Raw genomic sequence first — 20,849 nt, 5'->3', positions numbered from 1 at the left:
GCCACTGAGGAGCCAGGGGCCTCCCGGGGCTAGAGGGTCTCTGAAGCCCGGTCGAGGGGCTGCTGCCAAGGCCGTGCACGGAGCACCACTCCCGTCAGGAAAGCTGGCCCGGAGCTGGAACTGCAGAACCCAACCAGGGGCAGTGGGTCCGCCCTCCCTGGGAAGCTGGGCTTCTTCTGCGGGCCCAGCCTGCCCTGGCGAGGAGCACACATCTGGGCATCATCTGCACCAGCCCAGCCCAACTCCAAAGCCATCTCCTCGCTGTGAGCCATGCACCCCGTCTTTGGGCAGAGAATTAGGAAGGCTTGGGGTGGGATCACAGCGCCCTGGATCAAGGAGGTGGCCAGGCGCACAAGAAACCCTGTCTGTCCCCTGGGAAAGAAGAGCGCCAGCCTAGAGAGGGTCTGCTCAAACTTCGGGTACCCCTCGGCCCCGGGAGGCTGGCCAGATGGACGGGCTGGGACTCCAGGGGGCGGCCCTTCCCGGGTTTGGGCAGAGGCCGTTGCTGCGGACGGTGTGGGCGCTCGGGCTGCCTGTGATGTGGGACAGCGCACGCCAGGGCCCGGGACAAAAGTCTGCCCGCCTCTCGGACTCGCGGGCAAACCCTGCGGCTGGTCGCACACGCGGCCTCCCTGGGCTCCGCGACAGCCCCGCCCAGCGGCGCTCCCGGGAGGGGACTGCGATGGGCTGGGTCTCCCTCTCCAGGCCCCCGGCGAATGGCATTCGCCGTCTCGGCCCGAGCATTCCACAGGCCCCGGGAAAAGTTCTCCAGGCGCGGAGGAGGCGCCCGGGTGACAGCGAACCCCGAGCCCCGCCCCCGGGACCCCGGCCGGGCGCCCTTACCTGCGCGGCTCGGCGGCGGCGCCCACAGCAGCAGGAGGAAAGGGAGCAGCAGCGGGGACAGCGGCGGGGCGCCCGGGCGCGGGGGGCCGCGCGCTTTCCAGCGGGTGTGGACGTCCATGCCGGCGGGACGCGGGCCGGATCGCACGGGGGCGCGCGGGACGCACGAGGCGCGGGGCGCGGACGCGGCGGGGACCGCCGGGCTCAGGGAGTCATAGGGTGGCGGCCCCCGCGGGCTCGCGTCCGGGACGGGAAGGGGCGGCCGGCGCGCGCCCGCGGCGGGGGCTCCACTCGGCCCACGGGGCGCCCGGGACCCCGCTCGGCTCGCTTGCTCGCGCGGCCTCCTCCGCGCTCCGAGTCCTCCTTGCCGCCGCCGCCGCCGCCCCGCGACCCGCTCCCGCGCGCGCTCGGCCGAGTGAGGTCCTGCGCCAGCCGGGCCGGGAGTGCGGACTTCGCCGGGGTCGTCCAGCACTCCGTTCCCCCTTCCTCCTCCCTCTCCCCGCGGGCACCCGCGGAGGCTGTCGATCCCCGCCGCCCGCAGCAAATCAGAGCCCTGGCCGGGCGCGGCGAGCCCGGCCCCCGCCTCCCACTGGGCGCCGTCGGCGAGGGGGTGGGGACAGCGCGTGAGGCGGGCTCGGGGCGGGGCTGCCGCGTGGGCCTGGGGACTGCCTCGGAGCCCCGCGCCCACCCTAGCTCCCGCCCCCATCTTCCCACTCCAGGTGCCTGCACGTCGCTGAGCTCCAAGATCCCGATCCAGAGGGGCCCCCGAAGTTTGATCACTTTGGGTTTAAAAAAAAAAAAAGTTGCCGTTCACCCGCCCAACTTTTTCTTTACGTGGAGGAGCTCTGAGCGCCTCTTCTGGGTGGAGACTAAACTTCCAATCCAGCCAGATGGGGCGCCCAAGACTGTGGCCGACATGTCAACCAGACCTGGGACCCGCCTTCCAGCCTCCTTGGGACTGCAGATGGGCATGGATGCCGAACTGGGGTGCAGCTTCCAAGAGGGCCCCAAATGCTTGGACACGGGACATCCGGGTTAGGGATCAGGCCAGGTCCGGCTCCAGACCTCCACCCCTCTCTGGGGCATTCGGGCTTCCCCAGGCCTGGGAGGCCGCCCTGAAGCCTGACTCACTCCTGCCACCCTCCTCCAGGGCTGCAGGGCTTGTGTTTAGAAAGGAGTCAAAGTGAGTTAAGAAGGCTTTCAAACGCCGAGCCTCCCGGCTGCCTTTGAACAAGGCCGGCAAGGATGCCAGGCAGGGCTGGGATCCCCGGGCCAGGTCTGTGTCCAGACCCTGCGTGCAATTCCCCAAGCACCCTTCAGTCCCGTCCTGGAAACAGGGTGGAGGAGACAGGCAGAGGGCAGGTCTGGCACTAACCGAACGGCTGTGTTTTACTCTGCGTCTGCCACATACTCGTGTGCCAAACAATTGCACAAAAAAGAGCGACAGGCTCTGCATGCGCAGACCGGGTGTGCTTGATGTGCAGTGAGTAGAGCAAAGTTCTGGGGCTAAATTTCACATTTGTCATTTGATCTTCTTTCTTACAATGTGTATCAATGATGCATGTGATCAGAGGGAGACGTGTGTGAGTTGTGTGCAATAGAGAGATAGGGCTGTCTGCGTGTGTGAATATGTTGTGGTGGGTGGGGTGTGCATGTATGTGCATGTGTGCATATGGCGCTGTGCGTGTGTGTATGTGCACGTGCACATCTGCTCGTGGGTTACGCCGGAACTGCTGGCCCTCTGCTTTCCCGCATGCCTGGATGAACGCGAAATTCCAGCCCACACCCCTTCAGCCCTTGCCCCTGAAGAGTAGGGTGCCGACGCGGGCCAGGGGCCCGGCGATCACCGGAGACTTTCTGGTCCCAGCCGTGGGCATGCTGTCCCTCTCCCCACCACACACGGCTCCTTGTCTGACCCTCACAAGCATGTTTCTGTGCTGTCAGCAGCCCAGCACCCACTGCTGCCTCAGGACCAGCCAGGGTGAGGACAGGTGGCCTCCCAAGAGCTGAAAGTCAGGTGACGCCCCGTGGTCCCGAGTGGACAGCTCGGGAACAGAGGAAAGCAGGCCTCGTGGTGACAAAAACATGGATTCTACCCTCATCCAAGCTGGGAGCTGGGCAAGGAGGCAGGCAGTCAGAAAGGTCTGCACACTGGGCATCTGACACATCTGTCACAATTAGGGTCTCGCTGGTGCTAAGTCTCAAGCAGCCACGAGGAGGTCTCTCACTTCCCCCATTTGCAGATGAGGAGACTGGGGGACAGAGCCTGAGGGACTCCCTCAAACCCCCATCCAGAGCCCTGCGCTCTGCAGTGACCCCGTGGGCTGCCAACTCTGCGTCACCACGGCACCTAGCAGGGACGGAGCGGGCGGCGGGCTCCGTGCTGTGCACCTGCCAGCCAGTTCTCCTTCTGTTGGTTATGCTTCTTCCCTCTAGGTGGTTTATGAAGCGGTGGCCAGGTGGTGGCCCTGGTGTCAAGGGCTGCCCTTCCTAGAGCGTCCCTCCAGTCTCCTGGAGGCCTTGCCTGGCTGGGAAATGGCCAGCCCCTTCCCGCGTTGAAGCAGCCCGGTAATTTCTCTCCTTCCCCTCTTTTTTTTTTTTTTTTTTGGTACTAGGGATCGAACTCAAGCCCTTGTGCTTGCAGGGCACGAGGCAAAACCACTGAGCTAAATCCCCGGCTCTCCTTCCCCTCTTACAGGGAGAGCTGCAGGTCCTGTTGAGGGCCCAGGTAGGCTGACCCTCAAGAGTTCATGGTCCCTTTGGGACATGGACACAGCCCCTTGGCATGGGTGGAACTGCCTGCACCGGCAGGGGCAACCTGGGCTGAGCTCCGAGGCCGCCCGGGGGAACACTCCAGCCTGGTATCCTTCAGCGGGTGCACAGGTATCAGTCCAGTGTCACTGTCACCCAGAAGCCAGCAGCTCAGGCCCGCCACCCCAGAGACCTTGAACACGAGCGTTCTCACCTCTGAGATGTCTGCCATCCAAACAGAGCGGTGTCCCCCTTCTTTTCTGGACACAGGCAGATCGGATGAGAGCCGCCCAGGAGCCTCGTGCACCTTTGCATTTCCTCTGCAAAAGCCCAGTCTCTGGACAAAGCCACATTCTGAGGGTCTGGGGTCAGGGCTGCAGCGGGAAGCCTAAGGTGATAGAATTCAGCCTAGAACACATGGCAACCCCAGGCTAGGGGCCATCTGGGGACACTCAGGGATGCCAGGGCCCTTGCTCCTAGCATGAGAGGAAAGTCTCCCCACCTCGGGCACTCTCCTGCCAGTGGGCTCTGATGCCCTGTACAGGGTGGGCAGGAGGAGGCCACCCGTGAGGCAGGGAGGAACCCTGACCTCTTATGGGCACCTTGCCCGCCTGGCTCCTTGTCTCCTTTGGCACGGGGCCTCCCCTCCACAGTGACGCTGTGCACACTGGGCCTGAGAGGGGACAGTGTGGCGGGACGTGGCTCAGACATGGCCGTCTCCCCCAGAAGGCGAGCCCGTTCCCAAGGCTCCTCGCTCCTTCCACCCTGTGGTGACCCCCCCATCTGTTCTGTGAACGAGGGGCCCCAGCCTGGTGAGGAGCAGCCTTCAGGGATGATATGGTGAACACAGGCGTGTGCGGGGTCAGGGGGCCACCAGGTGTTGGGGACAGCAGGGTCGGACAAGCCCAGGGAATCGGCACCTGTGTCCCCATCTCCTTCCCTCGGGAGCTCCGGGCTGTGGTTCCATGTAGGGTCCACTGGGCTTGCTCAGAGCTTACGCAGGACATCCTGGCATCCTCTGCTGCAGGCAGTGGAGCCCCCCATGCAGGACCCCAGCCCCACTACACACACCACACAAACAAGACCAGTCTCCTGTGCTCCGCCATTCTGACCAAACACACGGCCTCCGGGAGCAGGGAGGGTGAATGGCCCTTTGGCTGGACTGCAGACCAGGCCCCCCTCAGCACCAGGGGGACCAGCGTACGTACCCGAGGGCAGTACCAACACAAAGGGATAGGGCAGCCTGGCTGGCCTCTCGCTGCCCCCGCCCCTCCCAAGCCATCTTCACTGGACCGGGATCAGATATCCGTGTCCGGGCAGATGCCAAGCAAACCTTGCAGGATAATGGGGTTTCCAGGCAGAGTGGCCCAGGACAGACACCAGGCCAAACTAGACACGGGGAGTGAGCGGCATACAATACACGCTTCCCAGACGCCGTCTGGTTGGCAGAGCATTGCTAGGAGAATGTTTTACAGATAAAAGTTCAGTTTGCAGCCCAAGAGAAAGACCTGTGAGAAAGGCCTTGTTGGCAAGTCTTTCTAAGAACCATCTGCACTGGTGCAGAGGTCTCCCCAGTTCTGGGTGCCAGTGACCCGACCCCTCAGGGCGATCCCCTTGGATGCTCCCCACTTCCCGGGCAGTGGGTGGCACCCAGCAAGGGCAGGGGCATCCCTGGAGCTGGGACAAAAGGCATTCAGGGTGTGGCAGGCAGTGCCACCTCATCCAGGGGCTAGAGGTGGCCACTTCCCCCTCCAGCCCAGCCTCTGTGCCAGAAATCTGGACAGGTGCTCACCCTTGGGGACTCAGGAAGATGCAGGCTCAGGGCAGGAGCACCCATCCACCCTGCCCCAGGGGCTCCACGGCCCATCCAGAAACCAAGCCTCAGAGAGCTGGACAGCTCAGAAGCCCTGCGCCAGGAGGCCCAGCGCCATCGGGCAGGGAGCCTGTCACTGCCCCTGGGTCTCACAGGGAGGCCGGGAGCAGAGAGGCAGCTCTGGTGGATGGAGGGGGACCCAGCCACCTCTAGTCCCAGGCTGCAGATGGAGGTGGGCAGCTTGGGCAGCACTAGTGAATCCAGTTGGGGCAGGGAGTTCAGATATTTCCAAGAGCACAGAGAGGTAGGTGGTGGGAGGAGGAAGAGGACGTGTCAGACTTGCACCCTGGGAAGATCACTGGCATCAGCGTATGGAGGTGCTAACGGGGCAAGTGCCACTGTAGGCCGAGTCAGGCAACGACAGAGGGTGGCCTCAAGGACACAATGAAGATCAGCCAGGGACTCACTGGTGACCAAGGCCCAGTGAATTACAGGCTCTGGACACCTCCCTTGGATGCTGTCCCTGCAGCATGCACAGGCCAACACAGCAGGGTCGTCAGCTTCTCTCCACTTCCAGGTGAGGTGGGCTGGCCTCCCTGCTCGTCCCATGCCACACGCTTGGCAACCAGAGCCAAGGCACCCAGAGCCTCCCACCAAGGAGCAGGAGATGGTTCAGAGGGCTCTGAAACCCTGTCTGCCCTCGAGCACCAGCCCACCATCCCCTGTACCAAGTCAGGTCCCCTGGTCCCAGTGGTGCCCTGGGGGGAGTCCGGCACCACTGACCCACGCCTCAGATGGCAGCTCTGGGTCCTCCAGGGCCCAGCAGGAGAGCAGCCTGTCTGACCCAGTCTGGGATGGCACCAGCTGCCACCGTCAGGTCGGGTCCGGAGCCTTCTCTCACAGCCTTGCTGTCTGCTGCACACCCACATCTCAGGGATGCTTCCAGGCCCAACACAAGCCATGCCTCCTCCCAGATGCCCCATCCTTGGGCCTGGGACAGACCCCTGAGCGGGGTAGGTTTCAGGGATTCATGGTTTCATCCCACCCTCACCCCGACGGATGGACACCAAGGCCCCAGGACACTAGGTGGCTTGCCCGTGTCACTCCATGAGGATCTGGTGATGTTGGGATTTGAACCCAGGTCCCTGAGCTCACCCAGAGCTTTTCCTAGTGTTCTCTTCACTGCAGGAGGCGTGTACATGTGCTTCTTGGTGCCACAGCACAACTGAAGAGGATGCACACAGATGCTCACTTGGGGCCAAAGCCTGCGGAGAAGCTTTGCTGCCCATCAGCACCTTCTCCACCTCACAGGGCGGCAGGCAGAGTCCAGGCACCATAAAAACACCTATGCATTGCAGGAACCAGCCGAGCTTTGGTACTAAAAGTCTCAGTCCGATGGCCACACTAGGTCCATCTTGGACCTTGGGTTAATACGCAAGGCCACTATGATGAGCATCACAAACTACCACAGGAAGCTTAAGAAAACAAATCCATTCTCTCCCCATTTGGAGGCCACAAGTTCAAGGTGTCACGGGGCCACGCTCCTTCCAGATGCTCCAGGGGAGGGGACTTCCTGCCTCATCCAGCTGCTGGTGGCTCTGGGTTTCCCTGGCTCCGATTTCAGCCCTTGTCTTCCCGTGACCTGGTCCTCAGTGTGTGTCTACTTTTCAATCTCCCTCTGTCTCTGCTTTAGTCACTTTCTCGTCACTGAGACCCATACCCAACACCCACAGCTTAAAGGAGGAGAGGTTCATTTTGGCTCACAGTTTGCAGAGGTATCAGTCCATGGTCAGCTGGCTCCAAGGCAGGGTAGCGTGGCAGAGGGGCATGGAAGAGGAGAGCTGCTCATGGCATGGCAGCCAGGAGGCAGGGAGCAAAAGGAGAACCCAGGGAGAGAGACCAGACCCACCTGACAGCAAGCCAGCCGTAACACCCCCATAATCCAATCACCTTCTGAGTACACGAGGCCTTGGGGTCATTTTAGGTCTAAAGCACATTACATCCCGGGCTCCAAAAGACATATCTTTATGTGCATATCTTTATCCAAAATACACTTAGTCCATCTCTAAGAGTCACCAAAGTCTTGGCAGCTCTAGCATTGCTGAAAAGTCCAAGCCCAAAGTCTCCTCTGAGACTAAAGGCAAGCTCTAAGGTGTGACTCCTTGTAAAACTCAGAAAGAAGTTAAACACTGCTGACGTACAATGGCACAGGGTAAGAATTCCCATTCCAAAAGGGAGGAACAGGGGATAGGAATCAAAACCAAAACCCAGCACAGTAAAGTCTGAATCCTGTAGCTCCATGTACCTCAGACAAATTGGGGCAAGATGTGAACTCCAAAGGGCTTGGGCAGTCCCATCCCTGCCTCATTGCTGCTGATGGTAGCCCTCATAGCTTCTCCAACTTCTTGGGGTCTTTATGAAGTTTTGGCTTCATTCTCACAGCTTCACATGCTGTCCTCTCAGAAACACACTGCCTGGCCTCCCAGGCCTTCTGAAATCTGGATAGGAACCTCCCTGACCCACAGCTCTTGCATTCTGGATGCCTGTAAAACCAGCACCATGTAGATGATGCCAAGCTCTGCCACTAGCTCAAGCAGTAGCCAGGCTTCATTGAGTCATGGCTGCAGAGGCCTCTGAGTACCTGGATGGCTGAGCACTGTGACCAAATCCCCTGGAACCAATTCCCTGGGTGGTCATTCTTGAGCTTGGTGCTCTTCTCAAAGCAGAGAAGACTTTCACTTTGGCAATTTTGGGCTTGAGAAGAGGCCTTGCTGTTTCCTCACATTCCCTCAAAGCATCTTTCCTATTGTCCTGATGTAAAGCACTTGGCTTCTGTTCAATCTTTTCAGCAACAAAGCTCTCCTTGCTCCAGCTTCACAGGCCCTGGCTTTACAGGAGGTTCTTTCCTAGTGAAACTTTTAAATCACTCAACTCTTCTATTTGCTCTTGATTTTTCAACATAGACCTAGCTAAAAGCCACCAATCCCCATGCCATAGCCATAATGTTGGGCTGTCTTGAAATTTCCTCTGCCAGAGTAATTAGTCTACTACCTTTAATCTTAGTCACCTGCAATATTTCAGGCAGGAACAAAATGTGGACAAATTTTCTGCTAGAACATAACACACAAGGCCTAGAGTTCAATTGCCAATGCAGTCTTTGTTCCCAAGGGAAACTTCCTGAGCTTGGTCATTACTGGCTGCATTTCTATCAGCATTCTGATCTTTCGAGCTCTGACCAGAGTCTCCCATCAGGTTTTTCTCACAGCATTCTAGGGCTCTGTCATCCAGCATCTCCAGACCTTTCTAGACTCCTCCCATGAACCAGTCTCAAAGGCTTCTGAACCACATGGTCAGATATAGTCTCAGCAATGACTCCACTTCTCTCAGTACCAAAATCTGTCTTAGTCGCCTTCTCATGGCCGATACATGATACCCAACACCCATAGCTTAAAGGAAGAAGATAGGTTTATTTTGGCTCACAGTCTGTGGAAGTCTCAGGCCATAGCCAGCTGGCTCCAAGGCAGGGTGGTATGATAGAGGGGCATGGGAGAGGAGAGCTGCTCTTGGTATGAGAGCAAAGAAGCAGAGAGCAAAGGGAAGAGGCTAGGAGGGAGAGAAACTGTTCTAGTCCACACCCCCAGTGATCTGCCTCTTCCAACCAGACTCTAACTAGCAGCAAGTCAGCTGTAAGCCCCTGTAGTCCAGTCACCATCCAAACACTTGAGACTTTGGGGGTCATTCTAAATCACAGCAGCGTCTCTTGTAAGGATGTTTGTGATGGCCTTAGGGCCCACCTGGACAGTCCAGGGGGATGCCCTCATCTCGGGGCTCCTAAGCTAATTCCCTCTGTACCACCCCCTTTCCAATAAGGTCACATTGCCCACCCCAGGGCTGATGGTATGGACATACTACATACCACTGCCGTCTTGGACACAAGAAGCAGGCTTCTGGTCCCCGACTCCTCACATTGTCACATCTCACTGGGCAGAGCAGATGCAGAGCCCAGACAGCCATGGCCTGCAGCAGGGGCCAATGGGGTCAGAAACCCCGCACTTCCCGCCCCAAGAGCAGGTCCCCCACAGGAGGGCCCTGCCGGCCCAGGGACTGGCATGTGATGGCACAACCCTGCCAACCGCCGGTTGGAACTGTTGGTTTTTCCAGTAGGCTCTAGTTTTATTTGTTTTCATTTCTAGCATTAAACCAATGTTTTTGATGGAAATATCTCCCAGATTAGATTTTTCTTCCATAAGAGGAAGAAAAAGGAATATAGAAATTTTCAAAAGCCTCCCAAGCTGGCATCTCACCCAGGTGCTGAATTCATTCATTCCACAAGGTCACCACGCCTAGTCTACTGCAGGGACTGTGGAGGCTGCGTGGACTTGGGGAGCAGGAGGACACAAAGAGCACCCCAATTCCTGACAGCACTGAGCTCGGAGCCCGTGGGAACAGCCTGAAGCCATGCAGTCATGGAGTCCCAGGCAAGGGCCCAGGTCTCAGTCCAATCCTGTCCTCAAGGTGCGCTTTCCTTCCACTCCGTCTGCCAGCACAGATGACAGGGGAGACCGGGCCTGGTGGATAACAGGACGAGTGTGTCTGAGGGAGGGAGGGAGGGAGGGAGATGCTGGTGTGGGACCCTGGGTGGGGCTGGCCGTGATGAGCTGACAATGGCTTCCAGAGAAAGGGCTGGATTCTGGTTGCCACGCCTGAGAGGGAGATCTTATTTAGCAAAGGAGTCTGGGAAGATGCAATTCGCTGAGGACCTCGAGATTAGGTCATCCCAGATGGGCGCCAAATGCCACCACGGTGTCCTTCCAGCAGGGAGACCCACGGACAGACACTCAGAGAGAAGTCATGTGACGACAGAGGCAGTCATGTGACGACTGGGGAGCCATCACAAGCCAGGGATGTCCAGGGCCTCCAGGATCCATCCCCAGAGTTTCCAGGTAAGAATGGCCTTTGCCACACCTTGATGTTGGACTTCTGACTCCAGAATGGGAAAGGGTCAGTTTGCCTCCTAAGTCACCCAGTCCTCAGTGCTTTCCTGTGGCTGCTCCAGGCCACTCTGATGGACGCCAGGCTTCTGAGGGCTGAGCACGGGGGGAGCCACCTAAGCCGATAGCCCCAAGCAGGCCTGGCCCAGTGGCATGGCCCCTCAGGCCTTGCTCCCCTCACAGGGCCCATGAGGCAGATCAAGGAGAAGGTGTCAGGCCTGGGCCAGCCCTAAATAGGTAGGGGACACACGCCAGCCAGGGAATGTACCTGCTGCCACCACTTTAGTCTGGACAGGCGTGACTTAGGGATGTGGAGAGGGCAGGCTGCCTGCCTGTTCTGATGGGGACAGGCCACACCCACGGGCCACTTCCCTGCTGGGCCCAGGGCCAGGAGTTCCCATGGGGATGGCTGGGCTCTGTCCAGAATGTGGTCTGTGGACTAAGACAGCCACTCGCAAACCGAAGCATTACCAGCTGCAGGAGGGGTTCCGCCGTGCCGGAGTCCCAGGCGCATCTGCGGCAGGAAGTGCACCATGCATGGTGGCAGAGGTGCTGGAGGTGGGGTGGGCCTGCAGCTGGCGAGCTCACCTCAGTGTGTCCAGCTCTCTACCCTGTCCAGGGAGCGGGTCAGCCACTCACCTTGTTCACACCTGAGAAGGCACCAGTGTCCCACGAGGCAGGACGTGGATGCTGCCTTCCGGTGGCTTCTATCTGGCTGGGGCAGGAGAGACAGGAGCAGAAGGAAAGGCAGATGTGGTCCTCTGGGAGGTTGGGCACAGCGGCCAGCAGATCCACCACGAGCTCCTGTGGGGACAGACACTGGGCAGTGCATGCTCCTCCGCTCAGGGAGGACTCAGTGGTGGAAGAGAGGAGGGAGCATGGCCCCTTTGGGAGATGTGTGAGGAGGGACAGGGTGTGCTGTGGATACGCCAGTGGAGGAGGGGCCGTTGGTGGCTGTGAAGCATTGACACCACAGCTGACTCCCCTCTGCTGGCTTGAGACCGGACTGTTTGCCCCAGGTCTGGCTCAGGCCCGCTGGAGAAGCTTCTTATACACCCTGCCTGCCACACACTTCTCCTGCATCCTCCCGAGCTGGGGTGAACAGGGTGATCCCAAAGCCTTAGCTCCATGCCCAACTGGAACCTGCGACCTGGCCTTATTCAGAAATAGGGCGTCTGCAGATGCAATTAAGTGAAGGGTTGCAACATCCAGCCGTGCTCAATATCCTGAGGGCCCTGCAGCCAATGACAATCGTCCTCATAGGGGACGCCTGGAGAAAGGAGACGGCAGCCGAGGGGAGGCCGCCAGCAGAGGGAGGCGGAAGTTGGACTGGACGGAGACAGCCTCCAGTCAAGGAACGCCTGGCCCACCAGGGGCTGGGGAGGCTGGAGGAGCCACCCCTGGACCCTGGGAGGGAGCGGGTCATGCTGAGCTCGGCAGCTCTCTTGTCTTTCCCGGGACTGCGAGAGAGCAGATGAGTGCTCTTTGAGCTGCTTGGTTGGTGGCATTTTGTTATGGCAGCCGCAGGCCACTGATACGTACACAGTACAGCATCAGCCTTCCCATGTCCTTATTTTAGGTCTAAAGACCGAACGCTCACAGCTACGAGACACCAGTGGGATTTCCAGCAGAGCGAGGGTGGTGACCGGTGTCCCCCCGGCCTGCCACCCGCCCCAGCCTTCCTGCTGTTGGGCCCACTTTGCTTCCAGGCACTGTCATCTCAGCTACCTGGCGCCGTAAGCTGACCACCCACTGGTGGCCTCTCGGGCTCAGAAACGCTGGCTGTGCAGGCGAGCCTGCTGGGACCAGCCGCATCCCTCCTCGGGCTTAGGGAAATCCAAGCAGCGCGCCAAGGAAAATGAAGCCGAATGTTGGGCAGTGTTAATGAGACCCCTGGCTCTGGCATCTCGGGGCCGCTGTCCCCAGGGAGGCACTTCCATTCAGCAGGGCACCCAGCCAAGGCCCTGCCCGATGGATGAGGAGTGTTCCCCCCTTTGAAGCCTGTGGGCCCAGGCCAGTTGGAACACGGCTCCTGCTCCTCATGGGAGAATAAAGCCAGTTGCAGTCAGTACATGCTGGCATGGGTCTGATTCCCTCTCGTTTTGTCAACAAGGAGATTGGTTTTAATGAGAACCAGCAGATCCGGGCTGCAGATTTTCCACTCCCGCAGGTTCCAGGGGCAGCAGCCCAGGCAAGACAGCTGCGGGGGATTGGGACATCGGAGATGGAGGGAGGGCGCTGGGGAGAGGGACGTCCGAGGAGCAGGGACCTCCGAGTGCCTGCAGCTGACTGCCCTCGACTGTGGCCACCTGGTGCCACTGTCTCCACAGCGCTCCCTGTCCATGCAGAGCTGAGGCTGAGACGCCGTCTCCTTCCCTTGTTCCCTTGTTCACGTGGGAGAGGCATGAACAACAGAGTGCTTGCCACAAGCCCACTGCACACCTCGGGCAAGAGACAGCCTGGCCATGCCTCAGTTTCCCCATCTACAAAATGGGAAGTGAGGGTTCCATGAGATGACAGATGGCCCGACATCTGGGTCCACAGAAAGAGCTCAGTCCCGGGTGGCAATGAGGCGTCAGAAGGGTGGGTGTGGGCCCAGCCCAGCAAGGAGGCTCCTGGCTGTGTCTGTTTCTGGACCAGCCGCTAGACAGAGTACAGGTGGTTGGGAGCCCCTCCCCACTGTTCCAGAGACGAGGTCCCCTGGCCTGACCCTCTCCTTTGCCCTGTGGACCCTGGTACCCCAAATCTGACCCAGTACCTGTCCCCCGGGCCCTGTCCCCCTTCCAGAGGAGAGGACGGGTCCTCGGGTTGCTGGAGCTGGTGTATTGCCTGCCATTGCTCACAGTCACATCTGTTCCCACCTCCATGCTTAGTGACAGCAGGAGACAGCTTGAAATAAACCTTGGCGGTTTACACCAGGGAAGAATGCAAACACCAGGAGCAGAGCTCTTTCTCCTGGGGCTCCGAGAGACCTTCCCAGCACCCCAGTTACTGGGTCCACTGCTGCAGGCTGAGGTGGGGGCGTCTTCCCTGCAGCTGTGAGGGGCCGAGGGGAGGGCCATGCTGGTCCCCCTGGAGAGCTGGGTTCCCTGTGGCAGCCACCCGCTCTCCTCCAAAGATGTCTCCTACCTGGGATGGCCTGGGGGAGAAGGATTCCTCCAGGGGATCGGGAGGGGACAGGCACGCAGACACGGCGGCGGACGTGTGGTGACGGTTTCCCTTCACCCTACAAATGTCTCAGGGCCTCAAGACCCTCCCCATCCTCTGCTCCGGGCTGAGGCCCTCGGACCCCGCCTGGCCCAGCAGTGAGGAGACACTTTCATCTTGAATGCAGCTGCCTGAGCCTGGTCACCAGCCACCCTGTGGCCGCTGTCCACGCCTGCCTCTGCCCTGGCCAGACTGGATGTGCAGCCGGGCTGCTCTGAGCACAGGTCTCCCAAGCACTCAGTGCCTGGCGACCCACAGGCCACGTCTGCCTCGGGTGCCCCTGGGCCTCAGAGCTGTGTCCGGGCTGTGTCCACAGAAGGCCAGACCCTTGGGGTGCCCTCAGCCAGCAACTGGACATCCTGGAGACTGAGCACACAGCTGTATTTTGTTTGCTTTTTAAACAAATTAAAAACAATTAATGCTAGATCGCAAACCAGGTTGACTCACTAGCTCGGGCAGGAATGCTCACATTTGTCTGAACTTCGGGTTGAGTTCGAGGCAGAGGAAAAGACAGTATTGTCTGCTGAATATAAATATTTGTCGGCCTGTCACTTACAGTTTACACAATGCTTCGGACACACCATTTCTCTTGTACCCACGAGGAGAAGAAGGGAATCCAAGGGTCACCCCAAAACGTAGCACCATGTGCAGCAGGCATGGCCTTGAGGAGCACTCCAAGCTCCTGGCCACGGGCACCATCTCTGCCCGGAAGGGCCGCCCCCCAGTTCAAATTGGAGCACATTGCGGAGAACAGGTCCGTGAACTGAGCACCTGGTATCCTCAGGCAGTGCAGGACTTAGACACAAAGCCACCCGTGCTCACCTCACCCCTGCTCAGGTGACTGGAAGCTGAAGGAGACAGGCAGGCAGGCAGGGAGTGCCTGCTGGAGTTGGACCCCATCTCTGGGCTCTGCAATCCAGCCTGAGCGGCTAACCTGCCCTCCCCTTGCCGAGGCCACTTGCTGACTGGAGCTGGGGTTGGGACATCATGCTGCTCATTAGGAAGGAAGTGTAGGCTCCAGTGCAAACGCTCACAAGGCTGAGTCAGGAAGCATGCACTGGCTGCAGAGGCAGGAGGGCCTTGGGGTCAGCCCGGGCTGACCTACTCTCCCTGTGTCTCCTTGGCCTGAGTCTTGCTGCTTGGGAAAGGCCGTGCCCATCGCCCACTGGCTGCTCCCCCAGGCTGAGTGAATCTGTCTGGAGGAAAGTCTCTGTCACCTTGGCCGTGAGCAATCGTGCTGGCTGGGGGTGTCTGTCTGCAGAAAGGGCATGTCCGCAGACGCACCCCACCCCAGCCCCGACAGGGCCAGCCGGTGACTCAGGGCTTGGTGACACAGGACGCTGAGCTGAGAGGCTGGGTCAGGCTGGTGCTGGACACGGGGATGTGAGGTCAGGTTGGGAATGCTGAGGGTCACCTGAATGTGTCAGCCTTCCCCAGGGAAGCTGGCCACTGCCACTGGGCTTCGGGGATGTCCACAGTCCCCTTGTGCATAGATGTTGCAAGAGGCAGAGTGGGTAGCCAGTGGGTCTTCTGGTCTTGTCCTTTTGTGCAGGCTCTGGAGAACATTTTTCTATTGTTTGCCTTCCTTCATTGCAGGGGAATCTTCACACAGCTCAGAGCAGGCAAACACTGTCCCATATGACAATCCTGCTGGCTGTGCGACTGCGAGCAAACCACATACCCCTCAGCTTGTGCCTCGCGGGGTTCTGGCAAGGATGAAACGGGATGACCCATGCCATGGGCTGCTCCCAGCTCAGGCCCAGACTCTGCAGGTTGCCCTGCCTGAGCCCTGCCTGGGACCACAGGGTGAACAGCTCCTGGTTCTGCAGCTGTGCTCCGCGAGGTGGTCAGTGGGGATAGAACTGGCAAGGGCTCGGGGAACCAGCTCTTGAAAGTGAATCATGCCGGGCTGGCCAGAGCCAGAGCCAGAGCCAGAGGCAGAGCCAGGCCTCAGCTTGCACATAACTGAGGCTCTGTTCATTCAGAGCTTGCAAAGCTGCTCTGGATGTGCTTGAGTTCTGGGAAACTCATTAGCGAGCCCGAGGAGGCTCTGGATGCCCATCCGTCTGGCTCCGTAGCTGCTGCCTCTGTTCTCAGAGGCCTGTCCCTTCCAGCACAGCCCTGCCCATACCTCTGCGGCAGGCCACCATGGCCAAGTACTGTCCCAGTTACCTGGGATCCCCGGTGGCCTCCAATCCAAAGCCAGCCTCTCCCATGGTCGACCCACATAACGGCGGATTCCTGACCAAATCTGTTTGGAGCACAGGCCATCGGGACCACTTGGGGGCCGAGTGCTGCAGCTACAAAGCGGGCCAGGCACAGCTCCTGCCTCTGAGGATATTGGTTTGGTCACAATAAAGCACTTGTCTCAATGCAAGGGGGGCTGCATGCATTCGGAGAGGCTGAGAGCAATCCTGGGTGCACAGAGAGGGAGGGAAGGGTTGACAGAGTGAAGAGCCAGGGAGAGGAAGAGGAGAAGAGAGGGTGGAGAGGGGAGAGGAGGGAGGGGGGAAGAGGGGAAGAAGGCTCAGGAGGAAGAAGCCCATGGGCACCAAAGCCTCGATCGGGAGTAGAGAGGAACGGGGTTGAACGGGCCGGAGCAAGAGGGGACCTCTCTACACCGGGACTGTCAGAGGATGCGGGGCCTGGAGCAGCGCTGATAACCCCAGAGGCCTTCTCTACAGTCATGGGTGTGACTGTTGCCCTCAGCTGTCATTTTCGGAACTCAAAGTACGAGTCAGCTTCACCCTGCACCCTGCTCCCCAGGGCCAAGCCCGGGCCTGGCAACCAGGCACCCAGGAGGGAGCCCAGCGGTCAGGCACTCAGCGGAGAGGGGTCCCCTGTCCCCTGCCTGAGCTCCTGATGCCTCAGTGGCCCTCAGCCTGTCCCACCCTTGGGCTCTGACCTGCTGCGTCTCCCCTGCTGCTGCTGAGGGCTCCCTCGGCCTCCCGTGGTCACAGCTTGTTTTCCCGGAGCCCCTCCCTCTCCAGCCCATCCACACTTGAGGCTGACCGCTCTGGGCTGTGACACCCTGCACCCGCAGGATGCCGGCTCTGCCCACCAGATGCTGTAGCATCCCCTCTTTGGGCCACAATTGCCCTGGCCTGGGGATTCCCAATATCCATGGCTGTGAGGATCCCTGGGCTGGACTTCCCAGGCGATTGCAGTGAGTGCCTGGTCTTTTTGGGGGGAGAGGCCCGCACTGTAGCAGACACTCTTCCGGATCAACCCTGGATCCAGGAGCATCAGAAACCTGTGCAAAGGATCAGGCAACACGTGCTCGTGGCTTTGGGGTCCCCATGGCTGCTCGGCTCTGCAGTTGTGGACGCAGAAGCCCCAGATGTCAACTGGCAGGCACATGGGCTCTGAAATGTGGATTTCCTGTAACTCTGCCTTGAGATCCCTTTCCTTTTTCCAGTCGTCTGAAGATGGAAACTGTCCCAAGCCCATGGGCCACGTGCATAGGCAACAGGTGGATCCGGCTTCGGTTGTGGTTTGCCGAGCCGGGGTGGAGCCCAAGCCCCCCTTCTGCAGGCCAACCTGTGGGCTGGGACACAGACCAGTGCCACAGGTGGCATCACTGGGGCTGCCCCGTGCCCAACCCCGCAGCTGTGGCCCCACCTGCACCCTGATGCTAAGGTCGGCTAGGTGGCTTTCACCGTGGACACCGTATGGATCCAGCTCTGTCCTGGCCAGAGCGGGAGAGTCTGAGAAGGGGTTAGGATCAGCCTTACAGGAAGAGCTGGGTTAATTAGTTCCCCGGGGGTTAATCCTAGTCCGTGAGAAAAGACATCCAGATGGAACAGCCGGGCGGCACAAGCAGGACCCGCCAGAACCCAGTCACTCTCGAGTCTGGTGGCAGGAAGGACGGTTGCATGTGGGGGCAGGGGTCTCTGCTGCCTGCTGCTCTGGCCTGAGATGCCCACCACGGGATACTGTCCTCCGGGGACCAGGCCGTCTTATTTATAGCGCTGCCAGGCCTTTTCTAGATGGCAATTTCCTGCCTGTCCACAAAGCTTTCCTTCCAAACTGGCACTTGTAGGGCAGGGCAGGGAGAGCCACGAACCAAAATTGCTGAGCTCCCAGCTAGGCTTGCAAAGGCCGAGACACAATTAGGGTAGGACACGTTGCTGTGGGCAAGGGTAGTGCCTATGAGCCTGTGCGGGCTGGCAGGACCTGGCCAGTCTTGGGGAGGGCAGTTCACAGGGACCCAGCCCCGGCCTGCGCCTCTCATTGGGGAGACACAGACTCTGCCCCACCAGCCACGGCTTTGTGGGGAACGCGGTGGGGACATCCAGCCACTCCCACAGTGACCAGGCCTGCTCCACTCCTTCTGGCCACCCACTTGGCCACGAGCACAACAGGCTTCTCCACAAGGACATCTGTCTCTTGACGAAGATGGACATGCCTTAAAGACTGGCAGTTCACCCCCTGCATGGGAGGGCAAGGACAGGAGAAAGGTCTCTGAGCCCAGGCCGAGCCTCGGGTGCACCCTGTTACCCTGGACCATCAAGGGGGCCGATGCGCTGACTCTGGGTCTCAAGCACAACACCACCAGCCCGCAGTGCAAACTGACGCCTCCTGCTCCCAGCAGGCGGGAGAGGGTCCCCCTCAGAATTCTCCCTCGCACGGGGCAGGAAGGAGACCCCCAATCCAGACAGTCCTTTAGGTCCTTCCTGAGCTGTAAAGGGAGGCCCCCAGCCCCAAGAGGCAGTTCAGGCCCCTGAATTGTGGGGCTCACTGGGCAAGAGCCCGAGGTACCTCACCCCCTGCTGGACGGCATTGGCTCAGCAGCCTCCTCCTCGGCAGGGTCAGCCGGGCCTGGGCTCCATGAAGCAGCACCTCCCCTACCCCTTGATCTCCAGCCCTGACAGCCTGGAGCCACTGTCTACCTGCGAGCTCAGTGCAGTAGTCTCTTTCCAGGTGACACGTTCCTCCCCTGCCCCAGCCGCCTGGGACACTCAGGTCCCCTCTCACTGGAGACACCAAGGGAGACCCCAAGGCCTCATGGGGTGGGGGGCACATGGCCGTGTCCTGAGTCCAGTGAGGCCTCTCCACGGCAAGGAGTGACGGCCACACATGGACACTGGGGCCACCTCCACATCCCTCAGTGTTGCTCCAGGCCCTTCTCCAGAGCCCTTGTACCCTCACCCTCTCCGGCAGGATCCAGTGTGGGACAGACCCTCCCTTGGTCCTCTGGCTTCTGCTGGACACCGGGAGGGTGGCAGGCTGGGCACATCCTGAATCCCCCCGATCAGGGTGAGCTGGCCCTCAGGACAAAGAAGTGCCGCCGAGTCTCAGGACATGGAAAACATCACATCCTTTCCCTGGCGAGAGAACCAAGAGAAGAGAGAGGAAGCCAAGGAGGTTCTGGCACTGCCCTCGGGTTTGGAGCAGATGGTGAAAGCATCAGGCAGAGGAGCGACCCTGGAGTCCCCTCCGTGGGATCACTGGAGCAGCCAAAGGCAGCTCAAAAAGCCACATGCGGAAGTTGGAAAGTGGAGTGGGGAACTGGGGGAGGAGCTGTCTGGGACCCCAAGACCCAAGGACCAGGAACCAGAGGTGACTATCTGGGGAGAGGATACCAGACAGCAGGCCACAGACACGGAGGCCACAGAGCTGGGGGAAGGAAGGAGGTGGGGACTTCACACTCAGGGCAGAAAGAGCTGAGAATTCTGCCAGGGGTTATGTGAGAAGCAGCAGCTGTGGCCTCTAGGAGGCTTTGTCTATGACAACAGAAGGCTGCCCAGGGGCCCTGGGCTGAGCACTGGGAAGGATCCGGAAGTGCTGAGTAGAGGCTGAACAGCTGGTGGATTCGCAGCTCCTCAACACCTTGAGGGCCATGCTGTCGCCATTGCCCTGAGCCCTGTGCTTGAGTGGCCTCCTGCAACCTTTGTCATGGGTCAGAAGAGTGCTCGGTCTCCCAGCCTTTGAAGCTTGTTTTCAGAGCTAAGACCCTTTCTCCTCTCCTACCCCAGCAGAGGGCCCCTCTGCAGAGCAGAACAGACTCCCCAGGGCTGTCCACAGCAACGACAAGCCACCCTGCCAGGCTCAGATAGGGTGAGGCGGTGCTCAGGCCACCTCCTGCTGCACAGCCTGTGTGGACTGCAATAATACCTCCCAGCCTTGCCCTGCCTTGTGTCCACATCACACGCCTCCGGCCCCCCAGCAGGCTCCCTGATCAAGCATGGAAACCAGTCAGTGCTTAGGATGAGCAGCTTGGAAGGGAGGAAGCTTGCGCCCAACGCACCACTGGACCCTCCCCTCCTCTCTCCCAGATACCTGACACAGAGGGGTTTATTTCGGCTTATGTCTTCAGAGATCTCGGTCCATGGTCAGCCAGCTCCATTACTCTGGCTCCAACAAGGCAGAACATCATGGTGGGAGGGTGTAGGGGAAGAAAGGTGCTCGTCTTATGGCATCCAGGAAGCAGAAAGAAAGAACCAGAGAAGAAGGTGCCAGGGACCAGACAGAGTCCAGATTGAGTCCTCAAGGCCATACTCCCAGGACACGCTCCCTTCAACAGGCCTCCACCTCCTACCTCTGTTTCCAAATAATGCCATAAACCATGATTTGCTCAGTGGGTTAATCCCCTGAGAGATTAGGCTGCCACCATCTATCACTTCCCAAAGCCCACGGGCAACTAAGCCTTCAACACAGCAAGATCTGTTGGGGGGGGGATGTCTTAGATAACAGCCATAACATCCCCGAGTGACCGTCCCAAGACCAGAAGGAAGACTTCCCAAGCCTGTTTCCATGGGCCCTTCCCTCCCCTGCCCTATCCCTCAGGGCTGCACCCCACGTTGAGGCTTTAGCCCACAGGCCTTGCTCAGATTGGGACGCCCCACTCTGAGCACGCAGAGTGTGAACAAGCCGGAAGTCCAGCAAGTGGAAATGAAGAAGGGGGATACTCGTCCAAGAGCCACCTTCAGGAACCCCAAAGCTTGGGCCAAGACAGCTCGAGACACATGAGGGATGCACTGACACCCTGTGAAGGGGGCAGGGGCTCAAGCCATCTAGAATCTTCAAATCCTGCTGTGCCAGGATTTCGGATCAGAAGGAGGGACAGTTTTCCTGTGCTCTTTTGGAGGCTGCAGAATCCTCACATCAAACAAATAGAAAATGAAATATAACGTGTGTGTTGGAAGCACACGGTTTGTTAAATGCTACAAGTCTAGTTGTTATCACCCACTCTGCACAGAAAGGTTTCTAGGGTGCTTAAGTTCACACAGCTACAGGACAGCAAG

General features: G+C 59.5%; 1 protein-coding gene across 2 annotated transcripts in view; it reads right to left on the bottom strand.

Moving 5' to 3' along the window:
• The window catches only part of Col5a1 (collagen type V alpha 1 chain), a 120,229-nt gene extending 118,866 nt beyond the window's left edge, over nt 1–1,363 (bottom strand). For both annotated transcript variants that reach the window (XM_004849000.4, XM_021261779.2), the window contains exon 1: nt 844–1,363. In XM_004849000.4, coding sequence (XP_004849057.2) covers nt 844–961 — 118 coding nt within the window. In that variant the 5' untranslated portion in view covers nt 962–1,363. The remainder of the gene's footprint in view (nt 1–843) is intronic.
• Between the last annotated feature and the right edge of the window lie 19,486 nt (nt 1,364–20,849).

Source organism: Heterocephalus glaber, unplaced genomic scaffold, assembly GCF_053883595.1.
Source record: "Heterocephalus glaber isolate CG9 unplaced genomic scaffold, H.glaber_assembly_v1.0 deba00001479, whole genome shotgun sequence".
Lineage (NCBI taxonomy): Eukaryota > Metazoa > Chordata > Mammalia > Rodentia > Bathyergidae > Heterocephalus > Heterocephalus glaber.
Note: the sequence above shows the minus strand (reverse complement) of the source record. Positions and strands in the feature narration are given on the sequence as shown.